This window comes from Mustelus asterias, chromosome 24 (assembly GCF_964213995.1).
Source record: "Mustelus asterias chromosome 24, sMusAst1.hap1.1, whole genome shotgun sequence".
NCBI lineage: Eukaryota > Metazoa > Chordata > Chondrichthyes > Carcharhiniformes > Triakidae > Mustelus > Mustelus asterias.
Window position 1 is genome coordinate 59,851,212 of NC_135824.1, and position 19,909 is coordinate 59,871,120.

The window sequence follows — 19,909 nt, forward strand, 5'->3', positions numbered from 1 at the left end:
TAATGAAAGCCGATTTGTGACACTAAAAAATAAGCTTTATTAAGGGTTAGACAATAAAACCATATGGATAAAGGTAAGATGCAGATTGTCTGTGATATACCAATATGATAAGACCATAAGATATCGGAGCAGAATTAGAGCACTCGGCCCATCGATGGAACAGAGCTCCTTCTGTTCTCCGATGATTCTATTTTGTGGCAGCATAAAGTTGTCGATACGTCTTAAGAGTTTTGTCCAAACCCCACGACTAAGAAAGAAACTCCTCTTCTTTTAAGTGAGAGTGTATGAGGTTTTTAAAAATTCATCTATGGGACACGGGTGTCGCTGGCTGGGCCAACATTTATTGCCCATCCCTAATTGCCCCTGAGAAGGTGGTGGTAAGCTGCCTTCTTGAACCGCTGCAGTCCATGTGAAACTCGATTGGGAAATACTAGTTAAACCTCGGCGAGTTCAGGAATCAGATGAGGTGTGAGATGTATCAGGTGTATACCTCCCACAGGTATTCAAACCAAGAAGCATCTAAACTATATCTAGTTGGCAAGCTGAGTGGATGATTGTTGGCGTAGAGATGCCAGCGTTGGACTGGGATGGGCACAGTAAGAAGTCTCACAACATCAGGTTAAAATCCAACAGGTTTATTTGGTAGCACGAGCTTTCGGAGCGCTGCCCCTTCATCAGGTGAGTGGGAGTTCTGTTCACAAACAGGGCATATAAAGACACAAACTCAATTTACAAGATAATGGCTGGAATGCGAGTCTTTACAGGTAATCAAATCTTAAAGGTACAGACAATGTGAGTGGAGAGAGGGTTAAGCACAGGTTAAAGAGATGTGTATTGTCTCCAGCCGGGACAGTTAGTGAGATTTTGCAAGCCCAGGGAAGTCGTGGGGGTTACGGATAGTGTGACATGAACCCAAGATCCCGGTTGAGGCCGTCCTCATGTGTGCGGAACTTGGCTATCAGTTTCTGCTCAGCGATTCTGCGCTGTCGTGTGTCATGAAGGCCGCCTTGGAGAACGCTTACCCGAAGATCAGAGGCTGAATGCCCGTGACTGCTGAAGTGTTCCCCGACAGGAAGAGAACAGTCTTGCCTGGTGATTGTCGAGCGGTGTTCATTCATCCGTTATCGTAGCGTCTGCATGGTCTCCCCAATGTACCATGCCTCGGGACATCCTTTCCTGCAACGTATCAGGTCGACAACGTTGGCCGAGTCGCAAGAGTATGTACCGTGTACCTGGTGGATGGTGTTCTCGTGTGAGCTGATGGCATCCGTGTTGATGATCCGGCACGTCTTGCAGAGGTTGCTGTGGCAGGGTTGTGTGGTGTCGTGGTCACTGTTCTCCTGAAGGCTGGGTAGTTTGCTGCGGACAATGGTCTGTTTGAGGTTGTGCGGTTGTTTGAAGGCAAGTAGTGGGGCTGTGGGGATGGCCTTGGCGAGATGTTCGTCTTCATCTCCCCATGCCCTTCGCCACCTTGAGAGTCTGGAAATCTACCTATTTCCTTCTTAAGTATATTCAGTGAAATAATTTCTCATTGGGCTCTGACTTTAGGGGTGGAATTCTCTGGCCTCGCTGCTCTAAATGCCGGAAATTCCCGCCCGACCGTCAATGGGGTTTCACATTTTCCGCAACCCGCCCGCTAAAATTCCAGCGACGGGCGGATGGAAGAATTTCAGCCTAGGAAACGAGATGAACCAATATTCAGTTGTTTTCTGTAGTCCTTGTAATGTAAACCTCCTTCTATCACTCTATGACCAGCGGAGAACTCAGGGATCAATGCTGGGTCCACTGTTATTTGTCATTTATATTAATGATTTGGATGAGAATATAGGAGGCATGGTTAGTAAGCTTGCAGATGCCACCAAGATTGGTGGCATGATGGACAGTGGAGAAGGTTATCTCCGATTGCAACAGGATCTTGATCGATTGGGCCAGTGGGCTGACGAATGGCAGATAGAGTTTAATTTAGATAAATGCGAGGTGATGCATTTTGGTAGATTTAACCAGGGCAAGACTTACTCAGTTAATGGTAGGGCATTGGGGAGAGTTATAGAACAAAGAGATCTAGGGGTACAGGTTCATAGCTCCTTGAAAGTGGAGTTAGAGGTGGACAGAGTGGTGAAGAAGGCATTCGGCATGCTTGGTTTCATTGGTCAGAACATTGAATACAGGAGTTGAGATGTCTTGTTGAAGTTGTACAAGAAATTGGTAAGGCCACACTTGGAATACTGTGTACAGTTCTGGTCACCCTATTATAGAAAGGATATTATTAAACTAGAAAGAGTGCAGAAAAGATTTATTAGGAAGCTACTGGGACTTGATGGTTTGAGTTATATGGGGAGGCTTGATAGACTGGGACTTTTGTAGAAGGCTGTGGGGTGATCTTATAGAGGTCTATAAAATAATGAGGGGCATAGATCAGCTAGATAGTCAACATCTTTTCCCAAAGGTAGGGGAGTCTAAAACTAGAGGGCATAAGTTTAAGGTGAGAGGGGAGAGATACAAAAGTGTCCAGAGGGGCAATTCTTTCACACAGAGGATGGTGAGTGTCTGGAACGAGCTGCCAGAGGCAGTAGTCGAGGCCGGTACAATTTTGTCTTTTAAAAAGCGTTTAGACAGTTACATAGATAAGATGGCTGTAGAGGGATATGGGCCAAACACGGGCAATTGGGACTAGCTTAGGTGTTTTTAAAAAAAGTGTGGCATGGACAAGTTGGGCTGAAGGGCCTGTTTCCATGCTGTAAACCTCTATGATTCCCCCCTCCCCCCCCACCCCCCTCCCCTCCCCAAATCCCCCACCTCACTTTACTGTGGATTGGGACATTGCAGAGACATCTTCCGTGAATTTATAATGTATGAAATAAACTAACCCTCTGAGTTCATCCGAACTCAAATTTGCCGTGGGATTATTAGTGAGACTGGGTCACACAAAAACTGAGGGGTTGAGAGAAAAGTACGGCAGCTGTGTATTCTTTGAGTCAAACTGGTTCAAAATGCTTACTGTTCATGGAGAGATGGTGAGAGGAAATTGATTGCTGTTTGAACTAAACATCCCCCGCCCCGCCTGTCTGTGACAATATCATTTACCTTTCTAATTGTTTGATAAACCTACATAGAACATAGAACCGTACAGCACAGGAACAGGCCCTTCAGCCCATCATGTTGTGCTGAACATGGTGCCAAATTAAACTAATCCCTTCTGCCTGCCCTTGCTCCATATCCCTCTATTCCTCACACATTTACCTCATTGAATGTTTTTAAGGCAAGGATAGATAAATGTTTGAACAGTAAAGGAATCAAGGGTTATGGTGAGCGGGCGGGTAAGTGGAGCTGAGTCCACGAAAAAATCAGCCATGATCTTATTGAATGGCGGAGCAGGCTCGAGGGGCCAGATGGCCCACTCCTGCTCCTGGTTCTTATGTTCATATGTTAATCTAAAAGCCCCTTAAACGCCCCTATCATATCTGCTTCCACCATCACTGGGGCAGCATGGTGGCACAGTGGTTAGCACTGCTGCCTCACAGCGCCAGGGACCCGGGTTCGATTCCAGCCTCGGGTGACTATCTGTGCGGCGTCTGCATGTTCTCCCCGTATCTGCGTGGGTTTCCTCCGGGTGCTCCGGTTTCCTCCCACAGTCCGAAAGATGTGTGGGTTAGGTGGACTGGCCGTGCTAAATTGCCCCTTAGTATCAGGGGACCAGCTAGGATAAATGCATGGGGTTACGGGGATAGGGCCTGGGTGGGATTGTGGTCGGTGCAGACGCGATGGGCTGAATGGCCTCCTCCTGCACTGTAGGGGTTCTATGATACCGCCCCTGGCAATGCGTTCCAGACACATACCACACCGAAATCACGTACCAAGAACAGCTCCTTCCCTGCTGCCATCAGACTTTTGAATGGACCTACCTCGCATTAAGTTGATCTTTCTCTACACCCTAGCTGTGACTGTAACACTACATTCTGCACCCTCTCCTTTCCTTCTCCCCTATGTACTTTATGAACAGTATGCTTTGTCTGTATAGCGCGCAAGAAACAATACTTTTCACTGTATACTAATCCATGTGACAATAATAAAGCAAATCAAATCAAATCCTGGTGTAAAATAACTTGCCCCTCACATCTCCTTTGAATTTCCAACTCTCACCTTAAGTGCACGCCCCCGAGTAGTAGACATTTCAACTCTGGGGAAAAAGATTCTGACTGTTACCCCTATCTATGCCTCTCATTATTTGATAGATGTTTATCAGGTTCGTTAATTAAACAAACAAAGAACAAAGAAAATTACAGCACAGGAACAGGCCCTTTGGCCCTGTTTCACATTCTTCACATTACACCGAGTCCTCCACTTTCCCGTCCAACTGGTCTGTATCAAGTTGATGTTTCTTGATACCATCTACTTTCTCATCTACCTTTGTGTTGCCAGCAGGCTTGGATCTATGCCAAAACTCACTGATATGAGGAAATTATTTTTATCCGGTGGGCTGTTGTGACCTGGGAGGAGCTGCCTGAAAGGTCAGTGCGGACAGAACAAAGAACAAAGAACAGTACAGCACAGGAAACAGGCCCTTCGGCCCTCCAAGCCTGTGCCTCTCCTTGGTCCAACTAGACCAATCGTTTGTATCCCTCCATTCCCAGGCTGCTCATGTGACTATCCAGGTAAGTCTTAAACGATGTCAGCGTGCCTGCCTCCACCACCCTACTTGGCAGCGCATTCCAGGCCCCCACCACCCAGATTCAACAGAAACTTCCAAAAGGGAGTCGAGTGATCGAGAATCAGTCATGATTGCATTGAATGGCGGAGCAGACTCGAAGGGCCGAATGGCCTACTCCTGCTCCGATTTTCTATGTAAGACGTACAATGGCGGCTAGCACTGCTACCTCACAGGACCCGGGACCCAGGTTCAATTCCGGCCTTGGATGACAGTACGGAATTTGCACCTTCTCCCCGTGTCTGCGTGGGTTTCCTCCGGGTGATCTGGTTTCCCCCCACATGTGTGGGTTAGGTTGATTGGCTATGCTAAATTGCCCCTTATTGTCAGGGGGATTTGCAGGGGGTAAATACGTGGGGGATAGGGCTTGGGTGGGGTTGTGGTCGGTGCAGACTCAATGGGCCGAATGGCCTCCTTCTACACTGTAGGGATTCTATGATATTTTAAAATTCATTCATGGGTTATGGGCGTCGCCGGCTGGGCCAGCATTTATTGCCCATCCCTAGTTGCCCTTGGAGGGCAGCTGAGAGTCAACCACATTGCTGTGGCTCTGGAGTCACATGTAGGCCAGACCGGGTAAGGACGGCAGATTTCCTTCCCCAAAGGACATTAGTGAACCAGATGGGTTTTTCCGACAATGGTTTCATGGTCATCAGTAGATTCTTAATTCCAGATATTTTTTATTGAATTCAAATTCCGCCATCTGCCGTGGCGGGATTCGAACGCGGGTCCCCAGGACATTAGCTGAGTTTCTGGATTAATAGCTTAGCGAGAATACCACTGGGCCATCGCCTGCCCTATGAAGAGATGGGATTCTATGGACATGTGTCTTTAAATCTGGGGGGGGGGGGGGGGGGGGGGGGTGATGGGGGTGGGGGGGGGGGGGTGCGATTCTCCAAGCCCCCTGCGCTGCTCTAACCTCTGCGTGCCTCCGGGGGTAAGTTTTTCCAGAGTAATCAGCTCTGTGCCGGAAATTGGCGGGGTGGGGGTGGTCAGGACCGGTGGGGGGTGGGGGAGATCAGGACTGCGGGGGGGTCGGCGGGGGGCAGGGGGGTCGGAGAGGCCAGCAATCAGGGCATGGGGGAGTTGTCCGAGGGGTAGCGATGTGTGGGGGGGTGCAGGGCTGACCAGCGATCGGGAGGGCGGCAGTGCGGGGTCGCTGTGCGCGCGCAATTCTCCGCCATGACAGATGGGCGCGCGCGCAGTGGCCCGCTCAGCGCTGTGCTGCCGGCCTCTCCAGCGGGAATAGGCCCCCGGATTTTCAATGTGAACCTTGCCGGGGGAACACTGCAGTGTGGGAGATTCATTTTGAAAGATCCCACTGACAAAAACCAGCGAGATTTACTCCGCAAATTCGGCACTTAGAATCCTTTTTGGAAGAATCGCGCCCCCCCTGACCATTCGCCAGTGCGACTGTAATCACGGCATCTACTTCACTCAGAGAGAAAATTCTAGAAAAGAGGCTAACTCAATCGAAAGAAAAACCCTCGAAATATCCCCGGAATAGTAAATATGCATCAAATTTACATAAAGAGGCCATTCAGCCCAACAGCTCTCTCCTGTTCCTGAGCCTCATCTCACCCTATCAGCCAATGCAACGCTCACTCAATAGCAATTCTGATCACTTTGTTGGAAGAACGTTCCAAGAGTTTGCCTTCAACCAATGGCGGTCTTGGCCCAGTCTACCTTTTGAACCATTAAGAGATACCGAGGCTTTGATTCTTTACGGTGAAGCAAAGGGTTTTATTTGTTCAACTCCCAGTCATTCCATGCCAAATGAGGAAAAAAGAATCATTATGAAGAATAGAGATTATTTGGAAAGACAAAGTTCCTCCGACGATAGATACCACGCAATAGGCCCTCATCCTAACTCATCATCCTCTGTCCCAGCGGCTCAGAGATAGAGGGCGGGCTTTTCCGATTCCCCCGCGGCATGTTTCTAGGCAGCGGGAGGTGGTCCGCGCCATTGGCTGGTGGTGGGATCGCCCAGTCCCGCCACTTTCAATGGGACTTCCCATTGCATCCTAAGTTTGACTACGCTTATTTATTAGCATCGCGAGTAGGCTCACTGCAATGAAGTTACTGCGGAAAATCCCCGAGTCGCCCCACACTCCGGCGCCTGTTCGGGTACACCGAGGGAGAATTTTAGCGTGGCCAATGCACCCTAACCGGAACGTCTTTCGGACTGTGGGAGGAAACCGGAGGAAACCCACGCAGACACGGGGGAGAACGTGCAGACTCCGCACAGTGACCCAAGCCGGGAATCGAACTCGGGTCCCTGGCGCGGCGAGGCGGCAGTGCTAACCGCTGTGTCACCGTGGCGGGGCTGGGGTGGGGTATCGCCGACGGGACTGGAAGATCCCGCCTCCATTCCGATGGCCTGAAATCCTGTCCATCGTTAATTTATTCTTTCATGGGATGTGGGCGGGGAGGTCTTGTGGTGCAGTGGGCAGTGTCCCTACCCCCGTGCCAGAAGGGTTCAAGTCCCACTTCTGGACTTGGTGGCCTGGGAAGGTTGGTTTATAACGTAGCGTTGATTACCAGCCTGTAAATCCTTCCAATCGTCTTGGCGGCAGGCGGCGAGAGTGGGAGAGTCTCTTGGTCACCGCAGCGTATCAGGCAACGGCAAACCACTGCGGCACTTTGCCAAGCATTCACCATCAGACCATGGTCCCCAGTGAATCTTGTGGGGATTGGTAAAGGGGGCGGTACCAATCACGGCAAAGATCAGCATTTATTGCCCATCCCTAGTTGCCCCTTGAACTGAGAGTCTCACTCGGCCATTTCAGAGGGCAGCTGAGAGTCAGCCACATTGCTATGGCTCTGGAGTCACATGTAGGCCAGACCAGGATCAGGATGGCAGATTTCCTTCCCTAAAGGGACATTAGCAACATAGAAACCAGAAGCAGGAGTAGGCCATTCGGCCCTTCGAGCCTGCTCCGCCATTCATTTTGATCATTGGCGGATCATCAAATTCAATATCCTGATTCTCCCCTTCCCCCTACCCAGGAGAAACATTAGCGAACCAGGTGGGTCTTCCCAACAATGGATGATAGTTTTGCGGTCACCATTACTGAGACTAACTTTCAATTCCAAATTGTATTCATTGGAGTTAAATTCCATTAGCTGCCGGGTGGGATTTGAACTCGTGTCCCGCAGAGCATTAGCCTGGGGCCTCTAGTTTACTAGCCCAGTGGCAATGCCATCGCACCATCGTCAGCCCCTTAGATACAAAGATACGGGCGCCTGGAATCTGGATTTGTGTTCACCGAGGAGCCGGTCTTGATCCCGCGCCCAGACTGCATTGGGGGCACATCTTCCGTGCCCCCAGTAGTGCCAATGAGTCACTGCTGACTGCAAGGGGGTTGATGCACAGCAAGATCCCGCAGCAGCAGCATGACAAGCGGCTGCTCAATGTCTTTCGATGGTGCAGCCAATGCCACCGAGGCCCCTTCTCGGTCCGCAAGGCTGGCACCTGGCCAGTCAGCTGGTGCTGGGTGCCAAGGGAGACCGATTGGGGGAATGGGGTAGTCAAAGCAAATGAAACAAAACTGGCGCCGGGCTGCTTTAGCCCCCGCCTCAAGCTGCATGGAGACACATTTTAAATCCCCCCCCCTCCCACCAACACAGAAATGTATCCACACAAGGCCATCCACATTGGTTGGTTCTTTTCCATCTCCTCCCAGGGCACAGGGACGGTGAGCTTTAGATGACGTTCTGGTTGGTGTTGGAGGTGGATGAGGATTGCTGCTTTGTGTAGCTGGACTGGTTGACGGCCTTTCTCTGCTCAGCGTCCTGGTAACCTTTCGTCATCATTTTCGTTAAATAATCAAACAAACTCTGCGGACAAAGAGGCAATTATTCTCTCATTAGAGTCAGTGCTTCCATCCCTCCCCTCACAACCCTCAACCCTCCCTCAACCCTCACACCTCCCCCTCCCTCAGACTTCCCTCACAACCTCCCATCCCCTCAACCCTCACACCTCCCCCTCAACCCTCCCTCACATCTCCCTCAGACTTCCCTCACAACCTCCCTCACACTTCCCCCTCAACCCTCCCTCACATCTCCCTCAGACTTCCCTCACAACCTCCCATCCCTCAACCCTCACACCTCCCTCGCAACCGCTCCGGTTTCCTCCCACAGTCCAAAGGGGCGGCACGGTGGCCCAGTGGCTAGCACTGCTGCTTCACAGCTCCAGGGACCTGGGTTCAATTCCCGGCTCAGGTCACTGTCTGTGTGGAGTTTGCACATTCTCCTCGTGTCTGCGTGGGTTTCCTCCGGGTGCTCCGGTTTCCTCCCACAGTCCAAAGATGTGCGGGTTAGGCTGATTGGCCATGCTAAAAATTGCCCCTGAGTGTCCTGGGATGCGTAGATTAGAGGGATTAGTGGGTAAAATATGTAGGGATATGGGGGTAGGGCCTGGGTGGGATTGTGGTCGGTGCAGACTCGATGGGCCGAATGGCCTCTTTCTGTACTGTAGGGTTTCTATGATTCTCTGATAACCCTCCCTCACATCTCCCTCAGACTTCCCTTCCCTCAATTCCTCCCCTCACTCAGCACTGCCGTACTGCCAGGGGGAAACTTTACACCACCATACTGACAGGGGGAGACTTTACACCGCCGGACAGACAGGAGGAGACTTTACACTGCCGTACAGAAAGGGGGAGCTCTTTATCAGAGTTCTTTGAGGAAGTCACAAGCAAGGTGGATGAAGGGGAACCTGTAGATGTGGTGGACTTGGATTTCCCAAAGGCTTTTGATAAAGTGCCACATAAAAGGACACCACACAAAATGGAAGCTGGGACGTAACATATGAGCCTGGATAAGGGATCGGTAACTAACAGGAAGCAGAGAATAGGGATAATGGAGCTTTTTAGGATTCGCAAAATTTAACTATTGGAGTGCCACAGCGATCAATGCCGGGTCTCCATCTATTTACAATTTATATCAATGACTTGGATGTAGGAGTGGCACAGAGGCTCTCCCGCCTCACAGCGCCAGGGACCCGGGTTCAATTCCCGGCTTGGGTCACTGTCTGTGTGGAGTTTGCACATTCTCCTCGTGTCTGCGTGGGTTTCCTCCGGGTGCTCCGGTTTCCTCCCACAGTCCAAAGATGTGCGGGTTAGGTGGATTGGCCATGCTAAAATTGCTCTTTAGTGTCAGGGGGACTGGCTAGGGTAAGTACATGAGGTTATGGGGATAGGGCCTGGGTGGGATTGTGGTGAGTGCAGACTCGATGGGCCGAATGGCCTCCTTCTGCACTGTAGGGATCCTATCTATCTATCTAACTCTGAGCTCTTCATTTTGAAAAAAGACATAACTGCATTCAAAGCAGTTCAGAGAAAATTCACCCGACTAAACTCCTGGAATGACAGGCTTATTTGTCAAGGAAGGTTGGACATTTACACACAGGAGTTTAGCAAAATGAATGGTAAAGTTTATTTATTAGTGTCACAAGTAGGCTCACATTAACACTGCAATGAAGTTACTGTGAAAATTCCCTAGTCGCCACACTCCAGCGCCCATTCGGGCAGAATCATAGAATCCCTACAGTGCAGAAGGAGACCATTCGGCCCATCGAGCCTGCACCGACCACAATCCCACCCTATTTCCCGTAACCCTGCTATTCCCCCTGACACGGCCAACGCACCCTAACCAGCACGTCTTTGAGACTGTGGGAGGGAAACCGGAGCACCCGGAGGAAACCCACGCAGAGACGAGGAGAACGTGCGAACTCCGCACAGACAGTGACCCAAGCCGGGAATCGAACCCGGGTCCCCGGCGCTGTGAGGCAGCAGTGCTAACCACGGTGCCACCGCGCCACCCTTGGTCTGACTGAAACATGCAACTGGGGAGATCACTTTTAAGGGGCGTCTGGACAAATACATGAATAGGATGGGAATAGAGGGATGCGGTCCCCGGAAGGGTAGGGGGTTTTAGTTCGGTCGGGCAGCATGGTCGGTGCAGGTTTGGAGGGCCGAAGGGCCTGTTCCTGTGCTGTAATTTTCTTTGTTCTTTGTTATCAGTTACGGAACAGTTTAAGAATAAGCAGCATCCCTCTTAAGACGGATATGAGGAGAATCCATTTCTCCCAGAGGACGGTTGATCTATGGGAATTTCTCCCGCAGAGGGCAGTGGGGGCTGGTTCATTGAGCATATTCAAGGCTCAGTTGGCCAGATGTCTGATTGACAAGGTCAAGGATTATGGGGGCAGGCTTGGAAAGTGGGGTTGGGCCCACAACCAGGTCAACCGTGATCTCATTGAATGGAGGAGCAGGCCGGAAGGGGCCGAATGGCCTACTCCTGCATCAGTCCCACGTTCCTATGAGTCTTTCCACGCCGGTTAGTCTCACCGTGTTGAGTTGTGCTTGTTAGTGGGATATGTGGCGAATGAACGAATTTAGAAATTCTTGTTCAGGTTCAGTTGGAATCCAATGACAGGTAGTTTTGCATCAAAGAACAAAGAACAATACAGCACAGGAAACAGGCCCTTCGGCCCTCCAAGCCTGCGCCGCTCATGTGCCCAACTAGACCATTCGTTTGTATCCCTCTATTCCCAGTCTGTTCATGTGGCTATCTAGGTAAGTCTTAAACGATCCCAGCGTGTCCGCCTCAATCACCTTGCTTGGCAGTGCATTCCAGGCCCCCACCACCCTCTGTGTAAAATACGTCCCCCTGACATCTGTGTTGAACCTTGCCACCCTCACCTTGAACCTGTGACCCCTTGTGTTCGTCACCTCCGACCTGGGAAAAAGCTTCCCACTGTTCACCCTATCTATGCCCTTCATAATTTTATACACCTCTATTATGTCGCCCCTCATCCTCTGTCTTTCCAGGGAGAACATCCCCAGTTTCCCCAATCTCTCCTCATAGCTAAGACCCTCCATACCAGGCAACATCCTGGTAAACCTTTTCTGTACTCACTCCAAAGCCTCCACGTCCTTCTGGTAGTGTGGCGACCAGAACTGGATGCAGTATTCCAAATGTGGCCTAACCAACGTTCTATACAACCGCAACATCATATGCCAACTTTTATATTCTATGCCCCGTCCAATAAAGGCAAGCATGCCATATGCCTTCTTCATCATCCTCTCCATCTGTGCTGCCACCTTTAAGGATCTGTGGACTTGTACACCCAGGTCCCTCTGTGTGTCTATACTCCTGATGGTTCTGCCATTTATTGTATAGCTCCCCCTTACATTCGATCTACTGAAATGCATCACTTCGCATTTATCTGGATTAAATTCCATCTGCCATTTCTCCGCCCAATGTTCCAGCCTATCTACATCCTGCTGTATTCTCTGACAATGTTCATCACTATCCGCAACTCCAGCAATCTTCGTGTCGTCCGCAAACTTACTGATCACACCAGCTACACCTTCCTCCAAATCATTTATATGTATCGCAAACAGCAGAGGTCCCAGTACAGAGCCCTGCGGAACACCACTAGTCACAGACCTCCAACCGGAAAAAGACCCCTCCGCTGCTACCCTCTGTCTTCTATGGCTAAGCCAGTTCTCCACCCATCTAGCTAGCTCACCTTTTATCCCGTGAGATTTAACCTTTTGCACCAGCCTGCCACGAGGGACCTTGTCAAACGCTTTACTAAAATCCATGTGGACGACATCCACGGCCCTTCCCTCGTCAATCGTTTTTGTCACCTCCTCAAAAAACTCAACCAAATTTGTGAGGCATGACCTCCCTCGTACAAAACCATGCTGTCTATCGCTAATGAGATTATCAATGGTTCCTGTTTAATAAGGAGGGGGAACTAAAAAGCTAGAGGGTTTATTTGATCTACATCGATACTCTGCACCGTCAGGTTACAGTGAAAGTAACATACAGGGAAAGAACAGACTGATATCATTCACTAGTGCCAAGATCATAAAACCCGATATTAAATTAATGAATGAGGGATTAAGTTTCACTACTAAAGAGCTTTCTATCAAAAATCATTTTGTTTCTCGTCAAAGTGAGTCATGGAACAAGGGCCCCTTAAATACAAATCTGACGACTACAGGAGGAGACTGAATTAAATGCTTTTGCTCAGCTGCCGACTTAATCGTTCTAATATCGCTGAAAAAATAGACAGGCTGTCAAAGTTTTTCATCTTGCACTCATCAGGACAGAATACCGAATTTCAAAGGGGGCGTCAATTTAAACTGCATGAGAACAGGGGTGCCGAGCGGCTGGCAAGTAGACGCGTTGCCATGGAGAATGCACCAGGTGACGATTGTCCCCCATCCTTTCTGTTTAATTCAGAAAAAGGCGCAATGCCTGGACATGTTCCTTTTGCCTGCAGAGGAATGATTATCTGTAGATTATAGCAAGCATCAGAGGGCCACATTGCGAGCCCGACCGATAATCTTAAATTGGGTGTTAATCTTAGCACACTCAGGATTGGTCAAAATGTGCTGCCCAAGCATGCCATCACATCCTGTATTGGACTTGCCCAAACCAAATCAGCCCAATGTGCTCCGTCTCTGTGACAGATTTATATCCCTAAAGGGGCATGAGTGAACCAGATGGGTTTTTCCGACAATGGTTTCATGGTCATCAGTAGATTCTTAATTCCAGATTTTTTAAATTGAATTCAAATTCCACCATCTGCCGTGGCGGGATTCGAACCCGGGTCCCCGGAACATTCGCTGAGTTTCTGGAGTAATAGTCCAGCGATAATCCCACTGGGCCATCGCCTCCCCCAAGCACCAGAATGACCTCCGGTTGATTTATGGTTTGTTGGGAATTGAATGGGACTGACGATCCGGGGGTGGCACAGTGGGTTAGCACCGCTGCCTCACAGCGCCAGGGACTCGGTTCGATTCCGGCCTCGGGTCACTGTCTGTGTGGAGTCTGCACGTTCTCCCCGTGTCTGCGTGGGTTTCCTCCCACAGTCCAAAAGACAAAGAACAAAGAAAATTACAGCACAGGAACAGGCCCTTTGGCCCTCCAAGCCTGCACCAACCATGCTGCCCGACTGAACTAAAACCCCCTACCCTTCCGGGGACCATATCCCTCTATTCCCATCCTATTCATGTATTTGTCCAGACGCCCCTTAAAAGTCACTACCGTATCCGCTTCCACTACCTCCCCCGGCAGCGAATTCCGGGCACCCAACATCCTCTGTGTAAAATATCTGCCTCGTACATCTCCTTTAAACCTTGCCCCTCGCACCTTAAACCTGTGCCCCCTAGTAATTGACTCTTCCACCCTGGGGAAAAAGCTTCTGACTATCCACTCTGTCCATGCCTCTCATAATCTTGTAGACCTCTATCAGGTCTCCCCTCAACCCCCGTCGCTCCAGTGAGAACAAACCAAGTTTCTCCACCCTCTCCTCATAGCTAATGCCCTCCATACCAGGCAACATCCTGATAAATCTTTTCTGTACCCTCTCCAAAGCCTCCACATCCTTCTGGTAGTGTGGCGACCAGAATTGAACACTATATTCCAAGTGCGTCCTAACTAAGGTTCTATAAAGTTGCAACATGACTTGCCAATTTTTAAACTCAATACCCCGGCCGATGAAGGCAAGCATGCCGTATGCCTTCTTGACTACCTTCTCCACCTACATTGCCACTTTCAGTGACCTGTGTACCTGTACAGCCAGATCCCTTTGCCTATCAATACTCTTAAGGGTTCTGCCATTTACTGTATATTTCCTATCTGTATTAGACCTTCCAAAATGCATTACCTCACATTTGTCCGGATTGAACTCCATCTGCCATCTCTCCGCCCAAGTCTCTAACTGATCTATATCCTGCTGTATCCTCCCAACCCTTCCAGGGACCATATCCTTCTATTCCCATCCTATTCATGTATTTGTCCAGACGCCCTTAAAACTCACTACCGTATCCGCTTCCACTACGTCCCCCGGCAGTGAGTTCCAGGCACCCAACATCCTCTGTGTAAAAAATCTGCCTCATAATCTCCTTTAAACCTTGCCCCCCGCACCTTAAACCTGTGCCCCCTAGTAATTGACTCTTCCACTCTGGGAAAAAGCTTCCACTCTGTCCATGCCTCTCATGATCTTGTAGACCTCTATCAGGTCTCCCCTCAACCCCCGTCGCTCCAGTGAGAAGAAACCAAGTTTCTCCAACCTCTCCTCATAGCTAATGCCCTCCATACCAGGCAACATCCTGGTAAATCTGGTTAGATGGATTGGCCATGCTAAATTAACCCTGGTGTCCGGGGGATGAGCAGGGTAAATATGTGGGGGTTATGGGGATAGGGGCCAGGGTGGGATTGCGGTTGGTGCCTCCTTCTGCACTGTAGGGATTCTACGATCCCTGTCTTAGTACTGAGATCCTTACCTGCCAAGCTTCCTCCACCTCCGGGGTCCACTTCTCTTTTAAGATGGGCTTCACCACGGCGATGAACTGCACGCCAACATACTGCGCGGAAACACACAACATTATCACTATGGCCGCTGCCGTTGCCGTTGCCCACACATCTACATACAAGCGTAACTAAAAATAGAGCAGGAAGTGACCAGCAATATCCAAACTGGTGCAGGCGTGACAAAGAAAAGCTTCTAGAAACATAGAAACTAGAAGCAGGAGTAGGCCATTTGGCCCGTCGAGCCTGCTCCACTATTGGGCGGCACAGTGGGTTAGCACTGCTGCCTCACAGCGCCAGGGACCCGGGTTCGATTCCCGGCTTGGGTCACTGTCTGTGTGGAGTCTGCACGTTTCCCCCGTATCTGCGTGGGTTTCCTCCGGTTTCCTCCCACAGATGTGCAGGTTAGGTGGATTGGCCGTGATAAATTGTCCCTCAGAGTGAGGGGGACTAACTAAGGTAAATGCATGGGGTTATGGGGATGGGGCCTGGGTGGGATTGTGGTCGGTGTAGACTCGATGGGCCGAATGGCCTCCTTCTGTGCTGTAGGGATTCTATGATTCATTTTGATCATGGCTGATCATCGAATCCAATATCCTGATCCCTCCCCCCATATCTCTTGATCCCTTTCACCCCAAGACCTATATCCAATTTCTTTTTAAAATCCCACAATGTATTTAAGACAGAGATAGATAGGTTCTTGATTGGTTGTGGGGAAAATGGGGTTGAGAAACTTATCAGCCATGACCGAATGGCGGAGCAGATTCGATGGGCCGAATGGCCTAATTCTGCTCCTATATCTCATGGTCTTATTTTAGCCTCAACTACTTTCTGTTGTTGTGAATTCCACTCATTCACCACCCTCTGGATGAAGACATATCTTCTGTTTTAATTAGTGTCACAAGTAAGGCTTACATTAACACTGCAATGAAGTTACTGTGGAAATCCCCTAGTCGCCACACTCTGGCGCCTGTTCGGGTTACACTGAGGGAGAATTTAGCACGGGCAATGCACCCTAACCAGCACGTCTTTTGGACTGTGGGAAGAAACCGGAGCACCCGGAGGAAACCCACGCAGACACGGGGGAGAACGTGCAAACTCCACACAGACAGTGACCCCGAGCTGGGAATCGAACCCGGGTCCCTGACGCTGTGAGGCAGCAGTGCTAACCCACTGTGCTGCCCCTTGCCACCCAACTTTATCCTCAAACTATGACCCCTTAGTTCTGGACTCCCTCACCATTGGGAACATTCTTTCTGAATCTAACCCTGTTAGAACTTTAGACGTTTAGAAACATAGAAAAACTACAGCACAAACAGGCCCTTCGGCCCACAAGTTGTGCCGAACACATCCCTACCTTCTAGACCTACCTATAACCCTCCATCCTATTAAGAACGATGTACTCATCCAGGAGTCTCTTAAAAGACCCTATTGAGTTCGCCTCCGCCACCACTGACGGCAGCCGATTCCACTCGCCCACCACCCTCTGTGTGAAAAACTTACCCCTAACATCTCCCCTGTACCTACCCCCCCCAGCACCCTAAACCTGTGTCCTCTCGTAGCAGACATTTCAGCCCTGGGAAAAAGCTTCTGAGAGTCCACCCGATCTATGCCTCTCAACATCTTATACACCTCTATTAGGTCTCCTCTCATCCTACGTCTCTCCAAGGAGAAAAGACCGAGCTCCCTCAGCCTATCCTCATAAGGCATGCCACTCAATCCAGGCAACATCCTTGTAAATCTCCTCTGCACCCTTTCAATCTTTTCCACATCCTTCCTATAGTGAGGCAACCAGAACTGAGCACAGTACTCCAAGTGGGGTCTGACGAGGGTCTTATATAGCTGCATCATTATCCCCGGACTCCTAAACTCAATCCCTCGATTGATAAAGGCCAGCACACCATATGCCTTCTTAACCACCTCCTCCACCTGCGGGGCCGATTTCAGAGTCCTATGGACCCGGACCCCAAGGTCCTTCTGATCCTCTACAGTACTAAGAGTCTTTCCCTTTATATTGTACTCCTTCATCCCATTTGACCTACCAAAATGGACCACGACGCATTTATCTGGGTTGAAGTCCATCTGCCACTTGTCCGCCTAGTCTTGCATCCTATCTATGTCCCTCTGTAACTTCTGACATCCCTCCAGACTATCCACAACCCCAGCAACCTTCATGTCATCGGCAAACTTACCAACCCATCCCTCCGCTTCCTCATCCAGGTCATTTATGAAAATAACAAACAGCAAGGGTCCCAGAACAGATCCCTGGGGCACACCACTGGTGACCGACCTCCATTTAGAAAAAGACCCATCTATACCCACTCTCTGCCTCCTTTGGGCAAGCCAGTTCTGGATCCACCGGGCAGCAGCCCTTTGGATCCCATGCCCTCTCACTTTTTCTAGAAGCCTTGCATGGGGGACCTTATCGAACGCCTTGCTAAAATCCATATAAACCACATCTACCGCTTTCCCTTCGTCAATGTGTTTAGTCATATTTTCGAAGAACTCCACCAGGCTCGATCTGCCCTTGACAAAGCCATGCTGAGTATTCTTGAGCATACTAAACCTCTCCAAATGCTCATATATCCTGTCCCTATATCAAGTTTCTATCAGATCCCCTCTCACTCTTCGAAACTCCAGTGAATACAATCCGGCGGTTTGGAAACAGGATCGCTGCATGTGAAAACAGGTCGCTCTAGTGAAAATGCTGCTGGGTATTGGCTTGTAATGTGTAAATCCAACATTCCTGGTCTCCTATTGAAGTCAAAGCACCTCTAACTTCACTTTCATGTGCCTCTGCGGTTATTGTGGTGTGACACTTGAAGAAAGGGTTATTTGTGGTTCGCAGGAGGCAGAGGTATGTTGGCAGCAGCAAGGTTAATTTACATGGAATAATTATTGAGCAAGGCCTGCAAGCATCAACGGATTTACCCAAAGCTTCATCCCACAAACTCTCGTTGACCCAGTTTGGTGTTGTGATCATGCAACTTCCATTCAAACACAAGTGTCAGCCCTTTAAGCACTGCTGTTTCTCTAGACTTCCTCTGCTTCACCCCTCTCCGCCCCCCTATTTCCACGGGCTTTAAGAACCCATTCCCACCATCCCTTCGCCCCTATTTCCACTGCTGCCATCCGACTTTTGAATGGACCTACCTCGCATTAAGTTGATCTTTCTCTACACCCTAGCTATGACCGTAACACTACATTTTGCACTCTCTCCTTTCCTTCTCTATGAATGGTATGCTTTGTATAGCGCGCAAGAAACAATACTTTTCACTGTGTCCCGATACATGTGACAATAATAAATCAAAATCAAAAATCAAAATGGGTGGCACAGTGGTTAGCGCTGCTGCCTCATAGCGCCAGGGACCCGGGTTCGATTCCCGGCTCTGTCGGGAGCACTGTCTGTGTGGAGTTTGCACGTTCTCCTTGTGTCTGCGTGGATTTCCTCCGGGTGTTCTAGTTTTTTCCCTGCTGCCATCAGACTTTTGAATGGACCGACCTCGCATTGAGTTGACCTTTCTCTACACCCTAGATATGTCTGTAATGCTACATTCTCTCCTTTCCTTCTCTGTGAACGGTATGCTTTGTCTGTATAGTGCGCAAGAAACAATACTGGGTCCCTGGCCCTGTGGGGCGCCAGTGCTGACCACCGTACCACCGTGCCACCCAGAAAGTTGCGAATGTACAAAAGGCCGGGATTGCAAAATCGCAGACATCTCGGAATGTTGTGGGGCTGGAGGAAGATTCCAGAGATAGGGAGGAAGAGAGGTCATGGAGGGATTTGAGAACAGGGATGAGAATTTAAAATCAAGGCATTGATTGAGCAGAAGGCAATGTAGGTCAGTAAAGCAGAGGCAGCGGGGGCAGGGGACTTCCTGCAAGTTAAGTCATGAGTGCCAGAAGGTGGGAGACCAGCCGGGGGAGGTGCGTTGTCAAGTGTGACGACACTGTGCCTTTAAGAAATATATTTGTCATGTTTCTTGTGCAGGATCTGTTTGGCGCACTCGGAGCTGTTTTGTCTGGATCAAGCAGCACTGTATCATTACTGCAGCAGCATAATTGATCTTAATTGCTGCAATGTTTGCTTTAATCTGAACTAATGCAGGGTTGTGTTATTTTTGTGTTTTCCCCTGGGATATTTCAGAGTGGGGCTTGATTGGGTTGATTGACAGGTAAGGTCATATGACTGGGGTACAGCTAGACTTTCACAGAGAACTCAAGGCAGTCTGCTTTTTTGGGATCTTCAGAGAGAGGTCACTTTCTCTGTATCTCTTGCTCTGTCTGAGGTCTGGAGACTGGAATCCGCGAGGAAATATATGTCTTTCTCTGAGATTCTGCTGTCGGGGGGTGGAGCCTTCTCTGGAAATTGTTGCATGAGAATTCGAAGGCAGGCTGGTTCACCCTCCAGAGGTGTTAAAAGTGAGTAACGATGCAAGCATCTTTAGTTTTCTGTGCTAACTGGTTCTAAAGAAGGGACTTGTGTTTATTTTAGCATATGGCTGAATTGGAACAACAGAGATAGCTAGCTGTTAAGAATTATTTTTTGTCTTTTAATGGGTAAACGTTATGCCAACACTTTTTGTTATATTTGTCTGGAGGTGTTAAAAGGTTGGAAATCTAGCATAACTTTTTTTGCGAGTTGGTTCTGTAGAATGGACTTGTGTCTATGCGGATATTGCTTACATTGGAACTATAGAGTTAGCTAGCTGTTAAGAATGACACCTTGTCAGGTTTAAGTATTTTAATTGCTAAAAGTTATGTTGATTCATTTTGTTATATTCTAACTATGTTCTGAAATAAAGATTGGTTTGATAAAAGCTCCCTAGTGGGTCACTTGAATCATACCTGGAGTGAAACATCTTATGC

At 49.3% G+C, this 19,909-nt stretch overlaps 1 protein-coding gene across 1 annotated transcript in view; it reads right to left on the reverse strand.

Moving 5' to 3' along the window:
• Window positions 1–6,437: 6,437 nt before the first annotated feature.
• Window positions 6,438–19,909, reverse strand: part of xgb (x globin) — a 56,164-nt gene continuing 42,692 nt past the window's right edge. Inside the window, exons 4-5 of the mRNA XM_078241094.1 lie at window positions 15,016–15,096; window positions 6,438–8,545 (exon numbers count right to left, since the gene is read on the reverse strand). Of these exons, the coding sequence (XP_078097220.1) occupies window positions 8,411–8,545; window positions 15,016–15,096 (216 nt within the window). The 3' untranslated portion in view covers window positions 6,438–8,410. The remainder of the gene's footprint in view (window positions 8,546–15,015; window positions 15,097–19,909) is intronic.